This window comes from Heterocephalus glaber, unplaced genomic scaffold (genome assembly GCF_053883595.1).
Source record: "Heterocephalus glaber isolate CG9 unplaced genomic scaffold, H.glaber_assembly_v1.0 deba00000281, whole genome shotgun sequence".
In the NCBI taxonomy this organism is placed as follows: Eukaryota; Metazoa; Chordata; class Mammalia; order Rodentia; family Bathyergidae; genus Heterocephalus; species Heterocephalus glaber.
The window spans coordinates 24,427,075-24,447,365 of record NW_028258139.1 but is presented as its reverse complement, the minus strand read 5'-3'; the positions used below and the strand labels follow the sequence as shown (position 1 = coordinate 24,447,365).

The following is a 20,291-nucleotide window of genomic DNA, read 5'->3' as shown; positions in this document are numbered from 1 at the left end:
AAAAAGTCTTCTTTTCACCATTTTGTTTTTATTCTGAGAGAGCCCAACAAGCTACCTTGAAATTTCTGGATGTTCTACCCCAAATATGAAAAATGTCCCTACTTCAACTGCCCACTTCTACTTTTGTAATCTTAAATTCCAATAGTCTATTTGTGATCCTAAACTTCTCATTTTCTAGTTTTCTTACTTTTGTTCCACTTAAAAGTTTGGGCATGGGAAGCCTCACTGGTAACTGAGCCCAGGTCCATGGAGCCCAGAAAGCAAGGCAATGGATAGAGGACTGCCCATGCCAGGAGTCAAGAATGCAACAGGTGGCACTCAGGGTAGCTAATAGCAACCAGGACACCAGAACCCAGACCAGCAAATTCAATGTACAGTGATAGAGTCACAGGGATGGGGAAGGTGTACAGCATCAAAAGGAAGGGAGTACAGCCAGGCATAGGTAGAGCTTGAAAGATTCCCCGGAGGGCTCAGGAATAATTCTTAGTGCCTTTTTGTGTTCTTCCAAGCTGTTGATATGGCACTGAAGTGGAAGGGATGGGACAACAGTGGAGTCCCAGTTTTCCTTGGAGACTCAAACCCCTCTTTCATCAGCTGTCACAGACTGGCTCCTGACTTCACCATCTCACCAAATCTGCCTTTTGCCAGTGATATTCTTCAATCCAATTTTAATGGGCAGTTTTAAGTCTTCATCTTATTGGGCCTCTTGGCTACAGCTGACTTTGTTGATACTCCCCACATTCTCAAAATGGTCTGCTGTCTAGTTCTGTGGTACCTCAATCTCCAGCTCTCTTATGACTATTTTGCTTCCCTGTCCATGGGTCATTATTCTCTTTCACCTTCCATCTGCTATTCTCCAAGATTTGTCCTGTTCCCTCTCATTTCCAAATTTTACATATTGCCTACAGTGATCTCTCTCACTCTTCTACTTCTTCTAGTGCTTGCATTTGGATAAGTAGACCAACCTCCCTTGGAGAGTTCTTTTATGACTGAGTGTACTCAGCTGCTGCGTGAATGTCTCTTCCTGGATGTTCATAGGCATCTCAGACCAACATATCTGAAACTGAATTCCTAGTCTTCACTTCCATTCCAGTACTGCCCATTTCAGTTCATAATTCTGTCACCTACCCAGGTACCCAAGCATAAAACCTATTATGTAAAATCTGACTTATATTCTTCACTATTCATGCCTATCATTTCACTCATTCATTCGACAAATTTTAATCAAGCTATGTAATTTATCAGATATTATTTCAATTATAGTTTAAACTATACAGCTGTAATTCCTATCTTCATGAAGTATATGAAGTACTCATTGACCTTCTAAAGCATTTCTTTTCTTTGCTCCTCCTTCTCCTTTTTAAATAAAAGTAGCTGTTATTAAATAGATGCTCAATTAATCCTTACTGAATGAATATATAAAGATGTAACTATCTAACATCTGCTGTATACAAAGCGTAGGATATGACACAGCAATAAAATGTCATTAAAAATATTTCTAAGCATACATTATGAATCAATAGAAGCCAAAACATCTGGCCAATTTAGCTGGAAAATCCCCAGTGAAGCATTAGTACATTTTATCTGTGTTATGTAAACACTCAGATGGTCGGAGCTTCTGTGGAAACACTGTGTTTTGGCATAGTGTAGGCTCAGACAGACCAGTCTTGATCTCTTCCAGGGATGTATTATGTCCCTGAACTGCACATATGGCTCAGTGACTTCTAGAATTATGCATAAATACAAACACTGAATGGTTGTGATCATTTTAATCAGCTCAATCATTTCTAAAGTGCTATTAGTGTCATGTGGTTATTTATCAGTATCAGCATACATCCACTGACTTTTAAGTCTAAAAACATAAAAGTGAATTGAGATTATTCCTGCAAAAGATGGCACAGATGGTTATATTCAGGCAAAGCTCAGGCATCATAGGAAATATATAATATGTTTAAACACCAGTAATAACAATCTTTGACTAATATGGCATTTTCTTTGATAACTATTTGGTGATATCAGTAGATATGTTGAGAAAATTAGCAATTATTATCAGAAAATGTTATCAGGTTAGTCAATCATGAAATGGAACCATTCATCGCCAACTCTCTTTTTGTTGCTCAGTTATTAGTAGCAAGGTCAGGTACAACTGAGACTAGAGCAGCAAGGAATTATCCCAATTCTTACAACCAATTTTAATGGAGAGATTTTTCCAAAAGGAAAAAATAAGAACAAAATAGCCAAAAAGAGAACTTTATACAAAAATCACTGAGGTATTCAGGGGGAAGCATGCACCTTCTTCTCTCTAAATAACCAGCATTCAGACTCAAGTTAACAGTAGGCAGAAAAAGCAGAAAGCACTGTCAGCTAGCCACACACCCACTTGGGGAGTAGCTAACCATCATTTTACATAATAGCAATTCAGGACATGCCCACTGGTTCAGGGATGGAAAGAAAGGCATTGAAAGCAGTGGTGACTTGTGTGGGCATAATAATTTTTTGGAAAATTCACACACAAAAGAGTAGTAAAGACCCGAGGGTAGACTCCTTCAAGGTATGTGGGCTAGCTTCAACCTGTGGTTTTTCTTAGTTGCATGTGGCACATGCGTTGCCTTATGTCTCCTTCCCACAGAACTGGAAGGAAACTGCAGTTAACCTGGCCACTGGTGCCCCACCAATCTTTCAAATAAAGGAGAAAGAGTACTTTGAGCATTTTAAGTTTTCCACTTTAAACGTCTTTAAATAGACAAGGCTTCTTCTCTACAAGTTAAGGAAAAGTGTTCAGGTCTCTGGATGTAAAAAAGTTCCCCTTTCTAGGCTTCATAATACTCTGGACACTATTGGTTTGGTCTCCTTGGTTCATAGTACTCTCAGCTTCTGCTCGGCTCTAGAGCTCAATGTCAGCTAAATATTTATCAGCTTTTTTCACTTGTTTCCTTAGAAAAAGCCCAGTGGAGTCACATCGTGCATGAATTCAGCCACAAGTGCCCTGTCTGAATTGTTAAGAAGAGAACCTATACCAGAGCAAGTGATTTACTGATGCTCCGAAAAGGCATTTTGGACAGGACAGATTCTGTTTGTCCACTTTGGTTCTCCTCCTTGCTTGATTTCAGTTCTCTGGTGCCTCTAAAGGTCTAAGGATTTCTCTAGGTTTAATTCAAATCTGATATTTAGAACAATTTCTTAACAATAAATTTGATTATTAGCGATTTACTCCTTATATACTGACTTTGTACCCCTGTCCTTCATATAAGATGTAAATTGAGGTACATAAAAATAGAATTGTGTGGCTGGTTGCTTCGAAATTGTGTGCTACTCTTGAATTCCCTTACTTTTCCTTTGAGCATCCCTTGTTGCTGCTTTTTCAGTCCCAAATCAGTGGTGCCCTGCTGATTCTGAATTTCAGAGGGTGACTCAGAAGTGCTTACTGTAGCTGCAGAGGAAAGGGTCATTCTTATGTATTTGACCATCCTCTTTAGTTTAATAGCATCAGTTATATCTTTCCAAGTGTGTGTGTGTGTGTTTGCTAAAATCACAAGGCAGCTTCATATAACATTTATTTTTAGCTAGGCTAAAAAAGAAAGAAAGAAAAAGGAGAAGGTGTCAGGAACTCACTGGCATTTCTGTCATTTCCTGAAATTACATACATAGGTTAATTATTTCCTGAGGAGATGTGTTAGATCATTTCTAATTATGGTGTCCAGTAGAGAAAAGGTTAAAAACAAATCCATTTTCTCCAGGCATCTGGTTTGGAGATGAACTCAGGCATGCATTTGCAGCTAACCACAAGAAGGAAGCCAGGACTTACGTTCTGTTTCCCCACGATGTTATCAAAGGGCAATTCTGGGCTCCAGGATCCTTCTGTGAATGTGGCCCCACTGTTTCTCCTGTCTGAAGAGCTCACTGATTCCTTGACGATGTCTTCGGGCAAGGACAGCAGACTTTCCTCAGGTTGCTTAATTAAATAGGTTTCTATATTATGCTTCCTCAAGAATTCATTCCTTTCTTTACCATGACCCTCTTCCACATTATAGTCACCGTTGAGGCAGTCCAGAGTGGCTTTGGAAATGTGAATCCTCCTGTGTGTACAGAGTATAAGTCATTATACACTCCAGATGGTCCCTGCAATGGCTATTGCTGTGTTTTGTCCAGGGCAAAGCCATAATCAGAGCTGCATATGGGGTACTGTTATGAGACATCCTCAAAGTGAATACTTGTCTTTCTAAATGTGGAAAGAATAAAGAAGATAGAGCTATAAGCATAAATCCATGGGCAGGATGTCACTAACTTTATTCCCCGGGGCACTGCAGACTCTGATAAATGTAGCCAGCTGGTAACATCTAAGCACTTCTTTTGGCTTTTCTTAAAACTTTCAGCATTCTTTAAATATCAGTGATTTTTTTCAGTGGTGTTGATTATACTGGAAAAACAAGGGATATATGTGTTTCTGAAGCCCAGAGGCAATTATTGTCCAAATCATCAAGCAACAATAGTTCTCTTACTGTCTTGGAACTTTCCCTAGCCTTTTATTTTTGATATATTTGTGCCTCTTTTCTCCAACATGTCTAGTATCTTAAAATAAGGGCAAGTTTAATAGGCTCATAGGGCTACACTGAGTGTCCTTTGGAAAACAATTGCAAGATACAATTTCCCCTAAAACATGCGCATTGCGTGGGGCAGAGAACAAAGCTCTGGGTAGAGATAACACTGACAGCAGGCTAGGGTCACTCACAAGCTAAGTCACACATTGCTGCACAACTGTTTGCCAATGTAGCCCCTAATCCAAGTCTCATTTTTTAGCAGAACTATGTATGACAAGAGAGTTAAGGATCAAACTCAATTAATGGAAACTTCCCGTAGTAGTTCCTTGTGGGGAAGTTTCTCAGTTCTCACAATTAGATGACTTGTTCTGTGTTGTGGTCTGGGAGGACTAGCAAAGTGCATATGAATATGAGCTGTGCTACTAGCTGGCCTCCATTTAAACCCTAATTCTACCACTTTGGAGCTGAGAGATCTTGGACAAATTATTTAATCCTCGTGAGTACATTTTCCTACCCATAAAAATGGAAAACTGGCATTGCCTATCTCTTACAATCGTCATGAATATTATATGGGACAATCTGTGTAAAATAGTCAAAATAGCACATGGTAGACTACAAAGGCTATAAAAGCAATTACTCAAATTATTAGGAGTATTCTAAAAAAATACCAGTGTGATCAAATGACTACCGGATGTTCCGTGTCTCCTCAAGGCTCACAGGAGACAGTCCAATTTCAGAATGAGGCCTTTGCAGCCTCATTCTGTCACTTCAAACTCATTTTCTGCCATTCCTTCATTATGATCCTCCATACTCTCTTTAGTTATTCATGTAATTGGCGTTTCTTCAATTCAGCATACTATTGCATGCTTACTAATAGTTTCCAACTGCCTGATTCAGTTTAAGTCACTGCTGTAAGCCAATTTTAATACACCTGTAAGTGGATGAACACGTCATGTAGATTCTTAATTCTTTGCTTGGCTTTTGTGACTATAGGAACAATATATCCAAAGAAGCAATGAAGGCTAGTTTTAGTTTCAATTTTTTTAGAGTGACATTGCCAAATGCATTATATGTTCAGTACCTCTGCTTCCTCCACTCCCCCTCCTATCCCATCTGCTTACAGAGAAGGCAGTTCATTGCAAAGAACATGTAAAGAAATGAAACTACCAATACATTTCTGACCATTGAAGGCACATTCTCCACATCTTCCAAATAATTATCCTCATATATATGTAGATATATAGATATAAATATGTATATATCTATTTCAGTGTAAGATATTAAAAAATGAGTGAGAGATGTTGGAGTCATTTTGAGAGATAAACATAGAATGCTCTCCTGGTACTTTTGCTAATACATAGCAACTCAGCTGTGTTCACTTGAGAGAATGAAAGATCATTTCACCTTCCAGTCTACTTTATCAATCAAGTTTTGATTTAGGCTTTGGAAGATTGCCTTCCCCTAGAAATAATGAACTTCTTAAAAGGATTTGGTGAAGTTTGATGGCTGATTTTATTTTAAAATAAAGAAGTTAAATATCAAACTTGTTTGACATTTTATTTGAATTCTGCATTTTATTATTCTGCTATCATTGTTCGGGGGACTAATATTTGCATGTACTACTAAGTCAATATTATGACTGCAGTAGTGAAAAACATTTTTGCCTTCACTTATTACTGATTCTTCTGTTGAAATTCTAATCAAAATACACTGAACTCCTTTGATAGAAACTGGGTTTTAGCTGTATCTTTTCATTTTTGTTACTAACCTGAGCTTTAGGGTATGGCATTTACAGAGATGAGAGTTCAGTGATTGGATTTTCCTCTAAGGAAATGAATCATTTCTCAGCAAATATGCTCATATATCAGAAAATGTCAGGTAAACCTGACATTTGTGATAATTTTAAATGCCAGGATACAGTAATGGTAGTCATGATAGTAAATAAGACCTAATTACTGTGTAACACTTACCTTATTTTTCTGTTATTTTTCAGCCAAAGGTATTACTCTATACTGGCTCCATGGACTATCTCATATAATTTCCATTTTTCCAACAGTCCCAGGTGGTAGATGGCTCATTTCTCTCCCTCTCTCTCTCTTTCTTTCTCCCTCTCTTTCTCTCTCTCCTGCCCTCCCTCCCTCTTCTTTTTTTCTCTTTTTGCAGGTAGTGAAACTGTCCTAGGAACAATGAGAACATATCTGGCCCAAAACCCTATCAGGGATTGGTAGCCTGGGTGATTTGAGACAAGGACTTTTACTTTCAGGATCTAAGACCCTTCCACTGATTCACATAGTAATGCCTACAATCACATCCACAATTCATATCAACTGAGCACAGAAGAAAGGACTTAATATGCATTATCTGACTTAACAAAGCTCAACAGCAGTGGCCTTTGAAGTATGGTACTGAGTCAGGAGGCTAGGGTATGGCTAAGATTAGTTGAGAAAGTAGGTGTGACCTGTTAATTACAAAATCCCAGGACACATGTGCAGAACAATCTCCAAAGTCCTGCACATAGACTTCTCTCATGAAAAGCAGGTTTCTGACGGGATGGACCTAGATCTGAAGCCACCATGGGAAATATAAAAAAGGACAGTGGCCATTGATCTCCCACTTCTGTCCCTTCCCGACAGCCCAGTCTCACCCTATACATTCTACTTATTTTTTCCCCTAATTTTACTTGGCTCAAACTTGCTCTGCAGACCCTACTTTTCCCTACCTTTAATAAATGTAAAACTTTATTACTGTCTGTGCTTATCTTGACCAATTCTTTGCTCAGGACAGAAAAAAAATACTTAGCATCTTTAAAAGGAGACGCCCCCGAACCCAGTAACTGTGCCAAGGCCAACAGGATTACCATCACTGGGGAACTTGTTAGTGAGGCATGTTGCTTAGCTCCATCAAATACACTGAATCAGAAACTCTGAGGGTGTGGCCCAGCCACCTGTGGTTTAAGGAGCCCTCTTGAGGAAGGCACATCTAAGCTTGATAACCACTGTGTTAGAAATTCAGGCCGCGGAGAGGTTAAAGAACCAGACAATAAAAAAGCCAAAAAGCACGAACCAAAATCACCTCAAAGCATGGGGAGCCCGGAGACCTGCTTGACATTCCTGCCTTCTGCATGTGGACATGTCACATGCCTAAGCACAGCTGTATGCTGCAGAGAAGCCTATGTACTTTATAGGCATTGTGACTCTTGAAACTCACTTTTGGAGGATTTTAGTGTTTTGGGCCAAATTCTGCAATGAAGAAACCAGGCACAGAGATAACAAAATTTGCCACTACTCTTATAACCACTAAGCAAGGTTTAAACACGTAATTTGTGATTTAAGTCGAGTAATTCTTTTGGTACTTAATGTGGCTGAGAATATTCACTAAAATGGACTCCAAATGTTGAAGCAGTAGCCTGAAAACCCTCACAGCTGTGTGCTGAGGTTTGCCAACTTCTCATTCAGCTGTGCTTTGAAGACACAGGTCTGCAACATAGATGGGCTGGCTGTCTGTTGTTTAAATTCAGCAGGTGAGGAAAACTCCAAAGAATTTAGGGATTTAAGAAACTCGGTGGCAACATGCCAGGCTTAGCATAGTTCCAGACCTGTGTGGTGAACAGTGGTGGCAAATAACAGGCAGTGAGGGATCCTTCATAAGGACACTAGCTGATGTGGTTTGTCCCTGCACAGCTGGCAAAGCGCTTCTCAGCTGGTCCCAGGCATTGCTCAGAAGAGATCTGTGAGGTGGATTGTGCCTATTCAACAGATGAGAAAATAAGCTCCATGGAGCAGGGAAATGACCCACAAGCTACCATATCACAAGTATTATCTCTCTTAAGACTCAGGGGAGGTAAGCACCAGGCTGAGTTCTCCCAGTTACACCGTGCAAGCCAAGTTAACATGAAAAGCTCATGCCAGGTGTTGCATTTGCTTCACATAAGTTGATGAAGGTAAAAGAATTGAGCATGGGAGCAGAGCAGGAATCTTAGTTTCACTGATTCTCCTGTAATTTTTTCATCAAGATACCACACTGTCTGATATTAAATACAAAATTTATAACAGATCTATGACTTCTAAGGCAGATCTAGGAGGATGGAGAAGGAATATATGGAAGTGGATTCCATCTATGTATCTATCTATCTATCTATCTATCTATCTATCTATCTATCTATCTATCTATCTATCTCTCCTCATCTCCCAGAAAGGGAAGCCACAGAAAGTCAGCACAACTCACTGACTCATATACATTTGAGAGCTCAGTCAGTGCAAATAGAATCTTAATATTAATATTACTTTATAGGACTTAATTCACCTTTGCAGGCTGGTGGCTTCTCTAGAGGTTCTATACCAACCAGTCTCACAGCCAAAGTTGGAGTGCAGGTGTCTTTAAAAGGAAGGGACTGAATTTCCTGAACTGAGTCCAGGGTCATACATACATAGACGACCATTAGCTCTTAATTTTGACTGACCATTAGATTTAAGAATTTAAAATAAATTCTGCACAGATTTTGCTTTAGATGAATAAGCATGAGGTTTGGGCATCAGTATTTAAAAATATTCCTCTGGGGATTCCAACCTGCAGTTAGGTCAGAGAACCAGTACTTTTGGGGCAGAGACCTAAGTACTTTGGTACTGACTCATCATCCTTGTTGCCTCTGAATTACTTTATTAGATTTTTAGGGCAAATATTATGCAATACTTCAATGTCTAATCTCTTCCCAAATAACTGCTTCTTACATCTGGGCCTCTGAACTCTGCTACCACAAAGTCAGGAAATAACAGGGATGAAGCAAGAAAGAGCTTTGTTTGGACTTACCCAGGGATTCCTCCAGATTCAAGTTTGTTCGCGATGTCCACATCCCAAGACCAGACGTCAAACTGCCACTTTCTCAGCCCCAGCACGCCACATAGCACTGACCCTGAATGGATTCCAATTCGCATGTCCACGTCATGCTGTGTTCTTGATCGCACATACCTGTTGATATGGGTGAGTGGAGAGACACATTCATGAGCCCAGAGTGAATGTCCTTAACTCTTGGTGACAGTACCAGTCTAGTTTACTCCATGAATTCAGCTCTTGGTCATTCAAGTGTCACCTCTTCCATGAAGGCTTTTTGGCTCCCCAATAACTAAAAAGATTGTCTTCCTCCTTTGAACACCCTGAGCTTTTTAAGTGTTTTAAAATGCTCTCATAAACTTTCTCCTCAAACCTACTATGTAATCTTTGCTCAGGGAGATGGCTTGACTTAACATTCTTTGACTTCATGAAGTTACAAAAGTGATATGCATTCAGTATTCAGTAGAATTCAATTTGAATTTGGAATTTCGATCTTTTCCTGGGCAAGCCTTGTGTAATATGATAATCTCTTGCAATGAACTGCAGCTCTCAGCCAGACCCATAATCATGAGGATAAACAGGCAATTCTCTATGGCGTGCTGTGTTGAGAAGTTTAGATGATTAGTAGGTCAGGTATATTAATGCATTTTTTAGACTTGTGATACTTTCAATTTATAAACAGGTTTATTGAGATGTAATCTCATCATAAGTGAAGGAATATTTTTATTAAGACTTTAAAAATTATGCTCAAATCTACTATTCTCACTAAAATATGGTGAAATCGGAAAGATTTTATGCTATAATTAAAAGTATTATTTATTTCTTCATTCTTTTTAAAGTTCATACTTCATATGTATTTTATGGTATATATTTTAAGTACAGTACACGATTATAGTAAATATAAGCTGTGTAACATAAATAATTACATGTTATATGCCTTCATATAGTTTTATTAATAAGATGGAGGATCAAAATATCTAAACACCACTGGCCTATCAACAAAATGGGAAATTCCTAGTCTTGCACACAAGGTCCTTCATGTCCATCCCATGCCTTAGCTATTCCTCCCCTTTGTCATGCACACTTTAAACTCTAGCCATCCAAACCATAAGTCATTGTTTGAGCTCTGTATTCCTTTTCCCCTCTCTGGGCCCATGATGCCTCCTCAGTTCCACAGGGCCATGGCTTCATTCAGTTGAAGAAATCTTGTTCAACTTTTATGGTGCAACCTGACTGTAACCTTTACCAAGAAGCTGCCCTGATCTCCTGTTCTGGATTATATGCTTTTCCCAGTCTTCTCATTGCATCCTGAGAGGATAATAATTAGGATGCTGTCATCTCCTCTAAACCAATTAAAAGTAAGGATTAATAACCATAAACACTAATGACAAACTATTGTGTTTGCATCTTAATCTGTCACTCACTGTATATTCTTAGAGAAGTTATTTTACTTCTCAATGCTCCATTTTCCACATCTATAAAATATTAATAACAGAATTTTCAATATTAAGTAAACATATGTAGTTTAGAATAGTACTTGGCATATACCAAAGACTAATTGCTTGCTTATTATATATGAAAGAATTACAGTCCAGGAATGTAAAAGGTTATTCCTGTGGCCATAGGGCCAGTAAGCGGGATACCAGGATTAGATTGGCACCATTTAAACCCTACACTCTTTGCAACATAGCTAGGGACTGGCGCGCGTTCCCAGGCAAATCTGCCCCTGAGCTTCAGTGGTTGTGAAATAAAGCTCTACCCAATTGCTTTGCTACCAGAGCTGTTGTAGGCCCCAAGGAGATAACGGTTGTTAAAGTATTTTGCTAACTAATTGTAAAGAACTATTATGCAGCGCACTGTGCTAATGTCATTAGGTAATTAACACTATATAGGGAATGCACTGGGGCATCTTAATGAAAAGATATTTAGATTTTTAAATTTTTCTTCTACAAAATGAAAGCCATAGCAAGAAGACTTTAAATCACGTCCTGCTTTTTTTCTTTACTTTGCTATATTTGGGATTTTGCTTAAATAAAATATAAGTATTAAGCTATGCAAAGTAATGAATAGTTTACAGACACTTATCCTTTGAGAAAGATCCTTTGAAAGATTTGCAATAGCTTTGTTAGGGTTGCACAGAGCATGAACACATAGTGTTTCAGGACCAATTCTTGACAGTGCTTAGCACAGGTGCAGAATCAGTGCTCAAAGGTGTCTAATGAATCAATGGACAAAGCTCAATGAATTCTTGATTCACAGCTCTGTGGCTGCCCCAAGATGGAGCTAAGAGTCCCAGTGGATCCGCTAGGTGGAGCAGGCAGTAACCCTTCAAACTCGCTTGTCAGGTGCAGCAGCTGCTTTCCATTTCCCATGGTGGGATTCCATGTAAGGTTTTTTTCAATAAAAATACCTTTAATTATTATTTGACAACTCTGAGGACAAATAATTTAATAGTTAACAGGCAAAAGATTGAAGACATTATTTCTTCTAATTGAACTATGTTTCAGTTCTATGGTAAAAAGCAAAGAAACTTATGATAGTTTTTTTCAATTTAAAAGCTGCAAATGGTTCTTTTTTTTTTCTTTTTTTTTAAAAAGAATCCAATTAATCAGTCTGTAGAAGTTGCTGAGGGAATGACAAGAAGCATAGTCTAGTAGTAGTCACTAGACTTTTCCTCTGTTAAACAGCTGGATAAGGATACCAATTTCAGCAGAGTAGCAGTTCGGTTCTGTGGAACAAAGAATGTTCAGCTCCTCAGCTTTGGACTCAGAGACTGGAATTCCACTATTGATTCTCCCACTTGCTGATTGTGAGAGCCGGAGCAAGGTAATACCTGTATATCTCTGATCCCACCCCACCAAGAGGTGTAGAATCTGCATAAAGGAGACCTGAATGGAAATGGGGTTTTTCCACTTCCTAGCGTGGGTCTCAGCTGCACTAGTCTGAGAGTATCCAGTGCAATGACGAAGAAGACTGGTTCTTCGCAGGGTATTAGGTTGGTTTGTAAAATGTATGAAAAGCCCTTACCCTGGTGCATGTTGAGCACTCAAAACCTGTAGCTCCTACTGATTTCTGCTAGTGGTAACAACTTTCAATTATACAGGCTGAGTCTGACCAATAAAAACATTATGAATTTGTAGCAGACATCCCTGTCTAGTAATAGCAGGCTATTAGTGGCACAAGCGTCTTGCCCCTTCATAATTCAGCTACATTACATTAGAAGTAGCAGGGCCTTGCATGAGCTCACTTCCAGCCAAGGTCAGCTTGACTCCAACTAAATTCTTTCCCTCTGAATTACCAGTTTGTTCTCTTCAGCAAAGATATGCTAGAGCCTGCCTTTCACACTCCTGCCTGCGATACCCAATACCCTCTATCAGCAGCTGTCCAGGCCCTATCCTTCTCCCCCCACCCCCCGAGGCTTGTAATGAGTAAACCCTGGACATCCTTGGTGCCTTTTGTCTTGGCTGCCCAGAGCAGCTTAGATAGGGCCCCAGAGCCAGCCCCTCTCTAGTCTTGTCTCTGTCTACTGTTCTTGTCAGCTTGCATCATATTGTCTTGCAGGAGATGGAGACCCACAGCAGGGGTCTTTGATAACATTCCCTATAATTGACTCTCAATGTGGATATGCCTTGAATCCACGATCAGATTAGCTTATGAGGCAGAACTGGGGTGACAGAGACGATGAATTGCTCTCACAGTACGACCTCCTGACTAGGCATGAGAGACACCAAGTGGGTGTTCAGCTGTGAGTAGTCTCTCTGGTAATCCTTCCAAACACTCCTGCTTCTAACAGGCTGAGTCTGACCAATAAAAATATTATGAATTGATGACTCTATCTATACTTTCCTGTTAATACTGCACCTGCACTCACTCTATTGAAATTGCTTCAACCAAATGATTTATTTTTAATTTATTTTCATCTTATGAAAAAATAAAACACATTTTCATAACCAAATAATAAGAGAATAACAATAGTTATCATAATATTGTTATCTTCAAAGTAGTTACTCAGTTCAAGACATAAACCAAGAAGATTCTTAAAAAGGAAGCAAACAGATAATAACCCAAATCTTCTTTTCAATGAACTAAGAAAACCTAGCAATATAAATTAAACAAATTAGTATATATATCAAAATATTTTCTTTTTATTAATTATATTGGTACATTTAAGGCATACAATATAATGACATTCATCATTGGAAATTTGCACCTTTACATAATTCATCTGGGTTCTTATTTTTTCCCCATTCCCCTGCCCTCCCTTCAACCCCTCCACCTCTCCCTATCTACAAAGATTTTTGTTTCCATTTTTTCTTTTTCTCATTTTAATTCCATTCCCTTCTTTCTTTCCCCTACCTCTCCCATTTCCCCTTCCCCTTTGCACCTTTTCTTCCTATTTGACATTATCTATTATACCTTTTAAACCTTATTTACACTTTCAGTTTTTCACACCAGAGAAACTATTCGGTATTTACACATGTGTGTCCTATTTATTTCACTTAAGAATATCACCTCAATGTGCATCCATTTAGCTATACACATCTTTTTATTTTTGGTACCGGGGATGGAACTTGGGACTTTGTGCTTGCAAAGCAGGCGGCGGAACCACAGAGCTAAATCCCCGGTCTATATTTAGCAATAAATGTCTCTAGTTTCTCACTCTTTATGGCTAAGTAATACTCCATTTTATTAAAAAAAAACCCCACATTTTCTTTATCCAGTCTCCAGTTGATGGGCAATTGGGTTGTTTCCAAGTTTTAGCTATCATGAATTGTGCTGCTATGAACATGGCTGCACATATATCACTGTGGTATGATTCTTTTAATTCTTTGGGGATACCCAGCAGAGGAATAGCTGGGTCAAATGGGACTTCCAGTCCTAGTTGTTTGAGGTATCTCCATACTGATTTTCACAGTGGCTGCACCAGTGTACACTCCCACCAGCAGTGGAGCAGGGTTCCTCTTTCCCTACAGCCCTGCCAGCATTTGCTGTTGGTTGATTTCATGATAGCAGCCATTCTTTCTGGGAATGAGTTGGAATCTCAGTGTTGTTTTCATTTGGATCTCTCTTACGACCAGTGATGTTGAACATTTTTTCATATGTTTATTTGCTATTTCTACTTCTTTGTCTGAGAAATGTCTGTTCATTTCAGGTGCCTATTTTTGGATTGCGTCTTTAAATTTGGGAGGTCTGATTTTTTTAAAGTTCTTTAAAGATTCTAGATAGTAGACCTTTGTCTGAGGGACAGCCGGTGAAAATTTTTTCCCACATTGTGGGCTGTTTCTTTGGTGGTTTCTCTTGCTGTGCAGAAGCTTTTTAGTAAGAAGAGATCCCACTTGTTGATTGTTTGTGCTACTTCACAGGCAACTGAGGTTTTGTTGATAAAATCTTTTCCTACACCAATGTCTTCAAGAGTTCTTCCTAACCTCTCTTCCAGCTGGTTTAGTGTTTCTGTTTTAATATTTAGATCTTTAATCCATTTTAATTTTAGTTTAGTGCATGGTGAGAGATATAGGTCTAGTTTTAATCTTTGGCAACTTGAAACTCAATTTTTCCAGCACCATTTATTAAAGAGATTATCTTTCCTCCAGTGAGGGTGTTTGGCTCCTTTGTCAAAGAGGAGATGGCCGAGTGTGTCTGGAGTTGTTTCTGCATCTTCTAATCTGTTCCACCGGTCCTCAGATCTTTGCCAGTACCATGCTGTTTTTATCACAGTAGGTTTGTAGTAGAGTTGCAGGTTGGGGATTGTGATACCCCCTGCCATGTCTCTGTTACCTAGAATTGCTTTTACTATTCTAGGTCTCTTGTTCCAAATGAAATTTTGGATTGCTTTCCCCAGGTCTGTGAAGTATGCTGCTGGGATTTCAATTGGAATTGCATTGAATCTATATAGCAGTTTTGGAAGTATGGCCATTTTCACTATGTTGATCCTTCCTAGCCAGGAGCAAGGGATGTCTTTCCATTTTCTTATATCATCTTCATTCTCTTTTTTCCAGAGTGCTATAGTTTTCAGAGAAGAGGTCTTTGATTTCTTTTGTTCAGTTGTTTCCTAGGTATTTCAATTTTTTGGATGCTATTGTGAAAGGAATTGATTGTCCCAATTCTCTCTCAGTGAGTCTGTTGTTTGTGTAGAGGAAAGCTATTGTTTTTTGTGTGTTGACCTTGTAACCAGCTACTTAACTGAATTTGGTTATTAAGTCTAGAAGACTTTTGGTGGAGTTCTCAGGGTCTTCTATATAGAGTATCATGTCATCTGCAAATAATGACAATTTGACTTCATTTCCTATCTTTATTCCTTTTATTTCTTTCTCTTGTCTAATTGCCATGGATAATGTTCCCAAAATTATATTGAACAGTACTGGTGATAGTGGACATCCTTGTCTTGTTCCTGATTTTAGTGTGAAGGATTTCAGTTTTTGATCATTTAGTGTGATACTGACTGTTGGTTTTTCATAGATGGCTTTTATCAGAGTGAGATAGAGTCCACTATTCCAATTTTCTGTAGGGTTTTTATCATAAATGCATGTTGGATTTTGTCAAATACTTTTTCTGCATCTATTGAAATGATCATATGGTTTTTGTCCTTGGTTCTATTAATATAGTGTATTACATTGATTGATTTGCATATGTTGAACCATCCTTGCATCCCTGGGATGTTTTTAATTATGTTTTCAATTTCATTGATGGATATTGGGTTGTTTAGAATTTTTAGGCCTTCTTCTTTCAACTTTGGTAATTCTTACATTTCTTGGAGTCTGTCCATTTCGTCTGTGCGTTCCATTTCATTGGCGTACAGGTTCTCAAAATATGTATTGATGATCCTCTGAATTTCTGCTGGGTCTGTTGTAATTTCACCCTTTTCATTCCTAATTGCATGGACTTTTTTCCTTTTTTTGATAAGGTTAGCTAAGGGTTTGTCAATTTGTTTATTCTTTCGAAAAACCAACTCTTGTTCTCTTAGTCTCCATTGCATTGATTTCTGCCCTGATCATCATAATTTCCTCCCTTGTTTTAGCTTTGGGTTTGTCCTGCTCTTCTCTTTCTAGAAGCTTGAGGTTCAGCATCATGTTGTGTAATTGAGCTCGCTCTGTTTTCCTAGTGTGAGTATGCACTACTATGAATTTCCCTTGTAAGACTTTCATTGTGTCCTATAGATTCGGATATGTTGAATTGGCATTGGGATTTAGTTGTAGGAACTGTCTGATTTCTTTTTTAATTTCCTCTGTGACTCATTGGTGGTTCAGAAATGTGTTGTTTAATTTTCATGTATTTATAAAATTCTTGTGGTTTCTTTTGCTATTGCTCTCCAATTTCATCACACTATAGTCTGACAATATACAGGGGATAACTTCAATTCCTTTGCACTTACTTAAACATGTTTTATGAGCGAGTACGTGGTCTATTTTGGAGAACAACCCATATGCAGTTCAAAAGAATGTGTATTCTGATTTTGTGGGGTGGAACACTCTGTAAACATCTGTTAAGTTCATTTGTTCAAGAGTTTGATTGAGTTCTAGTATTTCATTGTTTATTTTTTTCTAGTTGATCTATGTATTTGTGACAATGGGTTATTGAGGTCCCCCACTACTATTGTATTAGTGCTTATATGATTTTTAGTGTCCATTAGTATTTGTTTTATATAGTTGGGCACACTAGTGTTTCATGCATATATATTAGCAATTGTCATCTCTTCCTCTTGGATTGTTCCCTTTACAAGGATATAGTGTCCTTTGTCTCTCTTAATCAGTGTTGGTTTGAAATCCACTTGATATGCAAAGAGGATAGCTACTCCTGTGTTTTTTTGGTTCCTGTCACATGGAGTACTGTTTTCCACCCTTTAACTTTCAATCTATGAGTTTCTTTTTGAATTGTGTTTCTTGTATGCAGCATAATTTTGGATCTTGCTTCTTGACGCATTCTGCAAGTCTATTTCTTTTCATTGGTGAATTGAGACCATTAACATTGATGGTTATAATTGATATGTATTGACTTGTCCTTTTCATGGCTACTTATTTTTGTTCGATTCTCCCCCTTTGCATTTAATTTCTTGTTGTTCATGATGGTTTCATTCTGCAGGGGTTCCTGGGGTTGTGATCCTCATTGTCTTTTCCTAGGATATTGTTTAAAATTTTTTGGAGTGCTGGTTTGTATTCATGAAGTTCCTAAGGTCCTCTTTGTCATGAAAGTATCTTATTTCTCCATCAATTTTGAAAGATAGTTTTGCAGGGTACATCAATCTGGGTTGGAAGCTGTTTTCCTTTAGGGCTTAAAATGCATCAGTCCATGCTCTTCTTGCCTTGTGTGTTTGTGTTGAGAAGTCTGCTGTGATTCTGATGGGCTTTCCATTGTATGTGATTTGTTTCTTTTCTCTGAGAATTTTGTTCCTTTGTTGGATTTCTGGAATCTAAACTAATATATGCTATGTGTAGAATTTTTTTTTTTATCATGGCTAGTTAGAGTCCTATATGCCTCACTTATCTCTATGTCAAGTTCTTTTCCCCTATTTGGGAAGTTTTCTGCTATTACTTCTATGAATAGTTTTTTTGTCATCTGCACTCTCTCCTGTTTCTTCCTTGTCTCCAATCTCTCTGATGTTATTCTTATTTGCATCGTCTAGCAACTGCTGGATTGATTTCTCATGGTCCCTTACTATTTTTAAGAAATTTTTCTCTTCCTGGTCACTAATTACAATCCTATCTTCTATATATGAAATTTTATCCTCACATTGGCTCGTTCTGCTGTGTAAACTTTCAATGGAGTTTTTAATCTCCTGGAAATCTGTTTGCATCTATTTATGGATCCCATTTGTTTCCTATGTTGGGAGTCCATCATGTTCCTCAGCTCCTCTATTTTTTTAATCTGTGTGCGCTCTAGATTTATTAATTGTGTCTTGTGATATGGGCACAATCTCTGCTGTTATCTGAGAAATTATTTCTGATTCCATTTTTTCCAGGTGATATTTCATTGTCAGTTCAGGGAGTCCAGGTGGTTGAGTATCAGATTGTTCCATCTCATTGCCCTTTGGGGTTCCCTTAGGTGATCTGGAAGACTGGTTTTGGGACTTATTTACATGTCTTCTCATTTGATCAGATGCATCCTGCTGTGTCTTTGTTGAGGTGACTTTTTGCTCACCCAGTGGTATTGAATTCTCAGCAAGCCACCGAGCAACCTTTACTCTGCTGTTCACCAGTACACCAATTCCTGGGTTCAGAGTGGTGGCCTTCTGGATCCCTGAGCTGACCTGTTGTCTGGGTGGGCTTCTGGCTGGGGCCTGAGCATACTTGGTATGGTATCTAGGTGTGCTTCTTGCTGGGCCCCTATGTAGCTATTGTCTGGGAGGGCTTTGGTTGGGGGCTGTGTACCCCAGTTTCTGTTGTTTGCACAGCCTTTGGCTAGAGTCTCCTTGCACTTATCAATGATATCAGGGCTAGCCTCTGGGTATTGTTTTTGTGCCTGTATAGCTTTTCTCCAGGCAGGTCTCTGGCTGTGGCCGATGGTATGGCAGGCCTTTGGCTGAAGCCTGTGTGCCTGTGCAGCCCCTTTTTGGGCAGGCCTTCAGCTTGGGCTGGTGTGCCAGAGCCTCTGGGGTCAGGGCGGAGTCCCAGCTGGGATCCTCCTGCAACTGCCCTGGTGTGGGCCACACAGCTGCTTCCTGGGATCTGCACACACTCACTGATGGAATGGTGGGCCACAGTGGGAGCCTGCATGCCCATACAGCTCCTGTCTGGGCAGAGTCCTGGCCTAAAGACACGAGCTGCAGCAGGTTTATAGGTCCTCTATTGTCCAGACATAAATGGGCATCTAGAAGGACATCATGTTGTACTATTGTGGCTTGTGTCTAGATGTCCCCCCAAAGCCTCATGCAGTCTTTTTTGAAGGTAGCTAAATCTGGAATGTGTGATGCCGGGATTAAGTGTATGTCTATTAAAATATTTGTAAAACAATGGGAAACATAATTTGGGGAAGTATTTGAACTCCCTATTTCCTATTTATTTCCTATCTCCTTTCTCTCTCTCTTTCTCTCTCTGTCATGCTATATCTTGGTTCTTATTTTTTTCCCATTCCCCTGCCCTCCCTTCAATCCCTCAAGCTCTCCCTATTTACAGTCTTTGTTCCCTTTCTTCCTTTTCTCATCTTTATTCCTTTCCCTTCTTTCTTTTCCCCTATCCCTCCCACTTCCACTTCTTCTTTGGATCTTTTCTTCCTATTTCACATTATTTTTGTTACTTGGTTTTCCACTATGGAGGACTAAAGATTTGGTTTTCACACTGATCCTTTAAAATTATCATCACATAATCTCCTTCTTCTTCTTCCTCTTCATCATCATCATCATCATCATCATCATCATCATCATCATTATCATTATCATCATCATCAACATCATCATTTTGAGACAGGGTCTTGTTACGTTGCTAAGTTGCCCAGGCTGGATTTAGACTTATGATCCTCTTTCCTCACTTCCCAGAGTTGTGGGATTACAGGCATGGCCACCATGTCCAGCATGTTTTTTTCCTGCTTTTTGATGGCTGCCCAAACTCATGTCCTTGTATTACCTCTCTTTTTGTAGGCACTGTTTCCTGAAGGAGCGAAGAACACTGTTATCTGACTTTATGTGTCAATTTGGGTAGGCCATGGTATTCAAACACTAGTTTAGATACTGCTGTGAAGATATATTTTTAGGTGAGATGAACATTTCACCTTTGAGTGAAAACAGATTACCCTTCACCATGTGAGTGAGCTGTATCCAATCAGTTGAAGACCTTAAGACAGGTGTGCTGCAATGAAGACAGAGTGTTGACTCCAGACTGGGTTGGGCTCAGGTTTCCATATCAGCTCCTCCCTGGAGTTCTTCCTGCAGCTTTGGGGCTCCCTTGCCTCCACAATCACTCACATGAGCCAATACCTCAAACTAAGTTCCTCTCTATA

General features: G+C 39.1%; 1 protein-coding gene across 3 annotated transcripts in view; it reads right to left on the bottom strand.

Annotated features, from left to right (window-relative positions):
* Adcy8 (adenylate cyclase 8) overlaps positions 1-20,291 on the bottom strand; it is a 242,596-nt gene that overhangs the window by 101,249 nt on the left and 121,056 nt on the right. For all 3 annotated transcript variants that reach the window (XM_087187765.1, XM_004837939.3, XM_013069604.3), the window contains exons 6-7: positions 9,345-9,503; positions 3,806-4,076 (exon numbers count right to left, since the gene is read on the bottom strand). In XM_087187765.1, the coding sequence (XP_087043891.1) occupies positions 3,806-4,076; positions 9,345-9,503 (430 nt within the window). The remainder of the gene's footprint in view (positions 1-3,805; positions 4,077-9,344; positions 9,504-20,291) is intronic.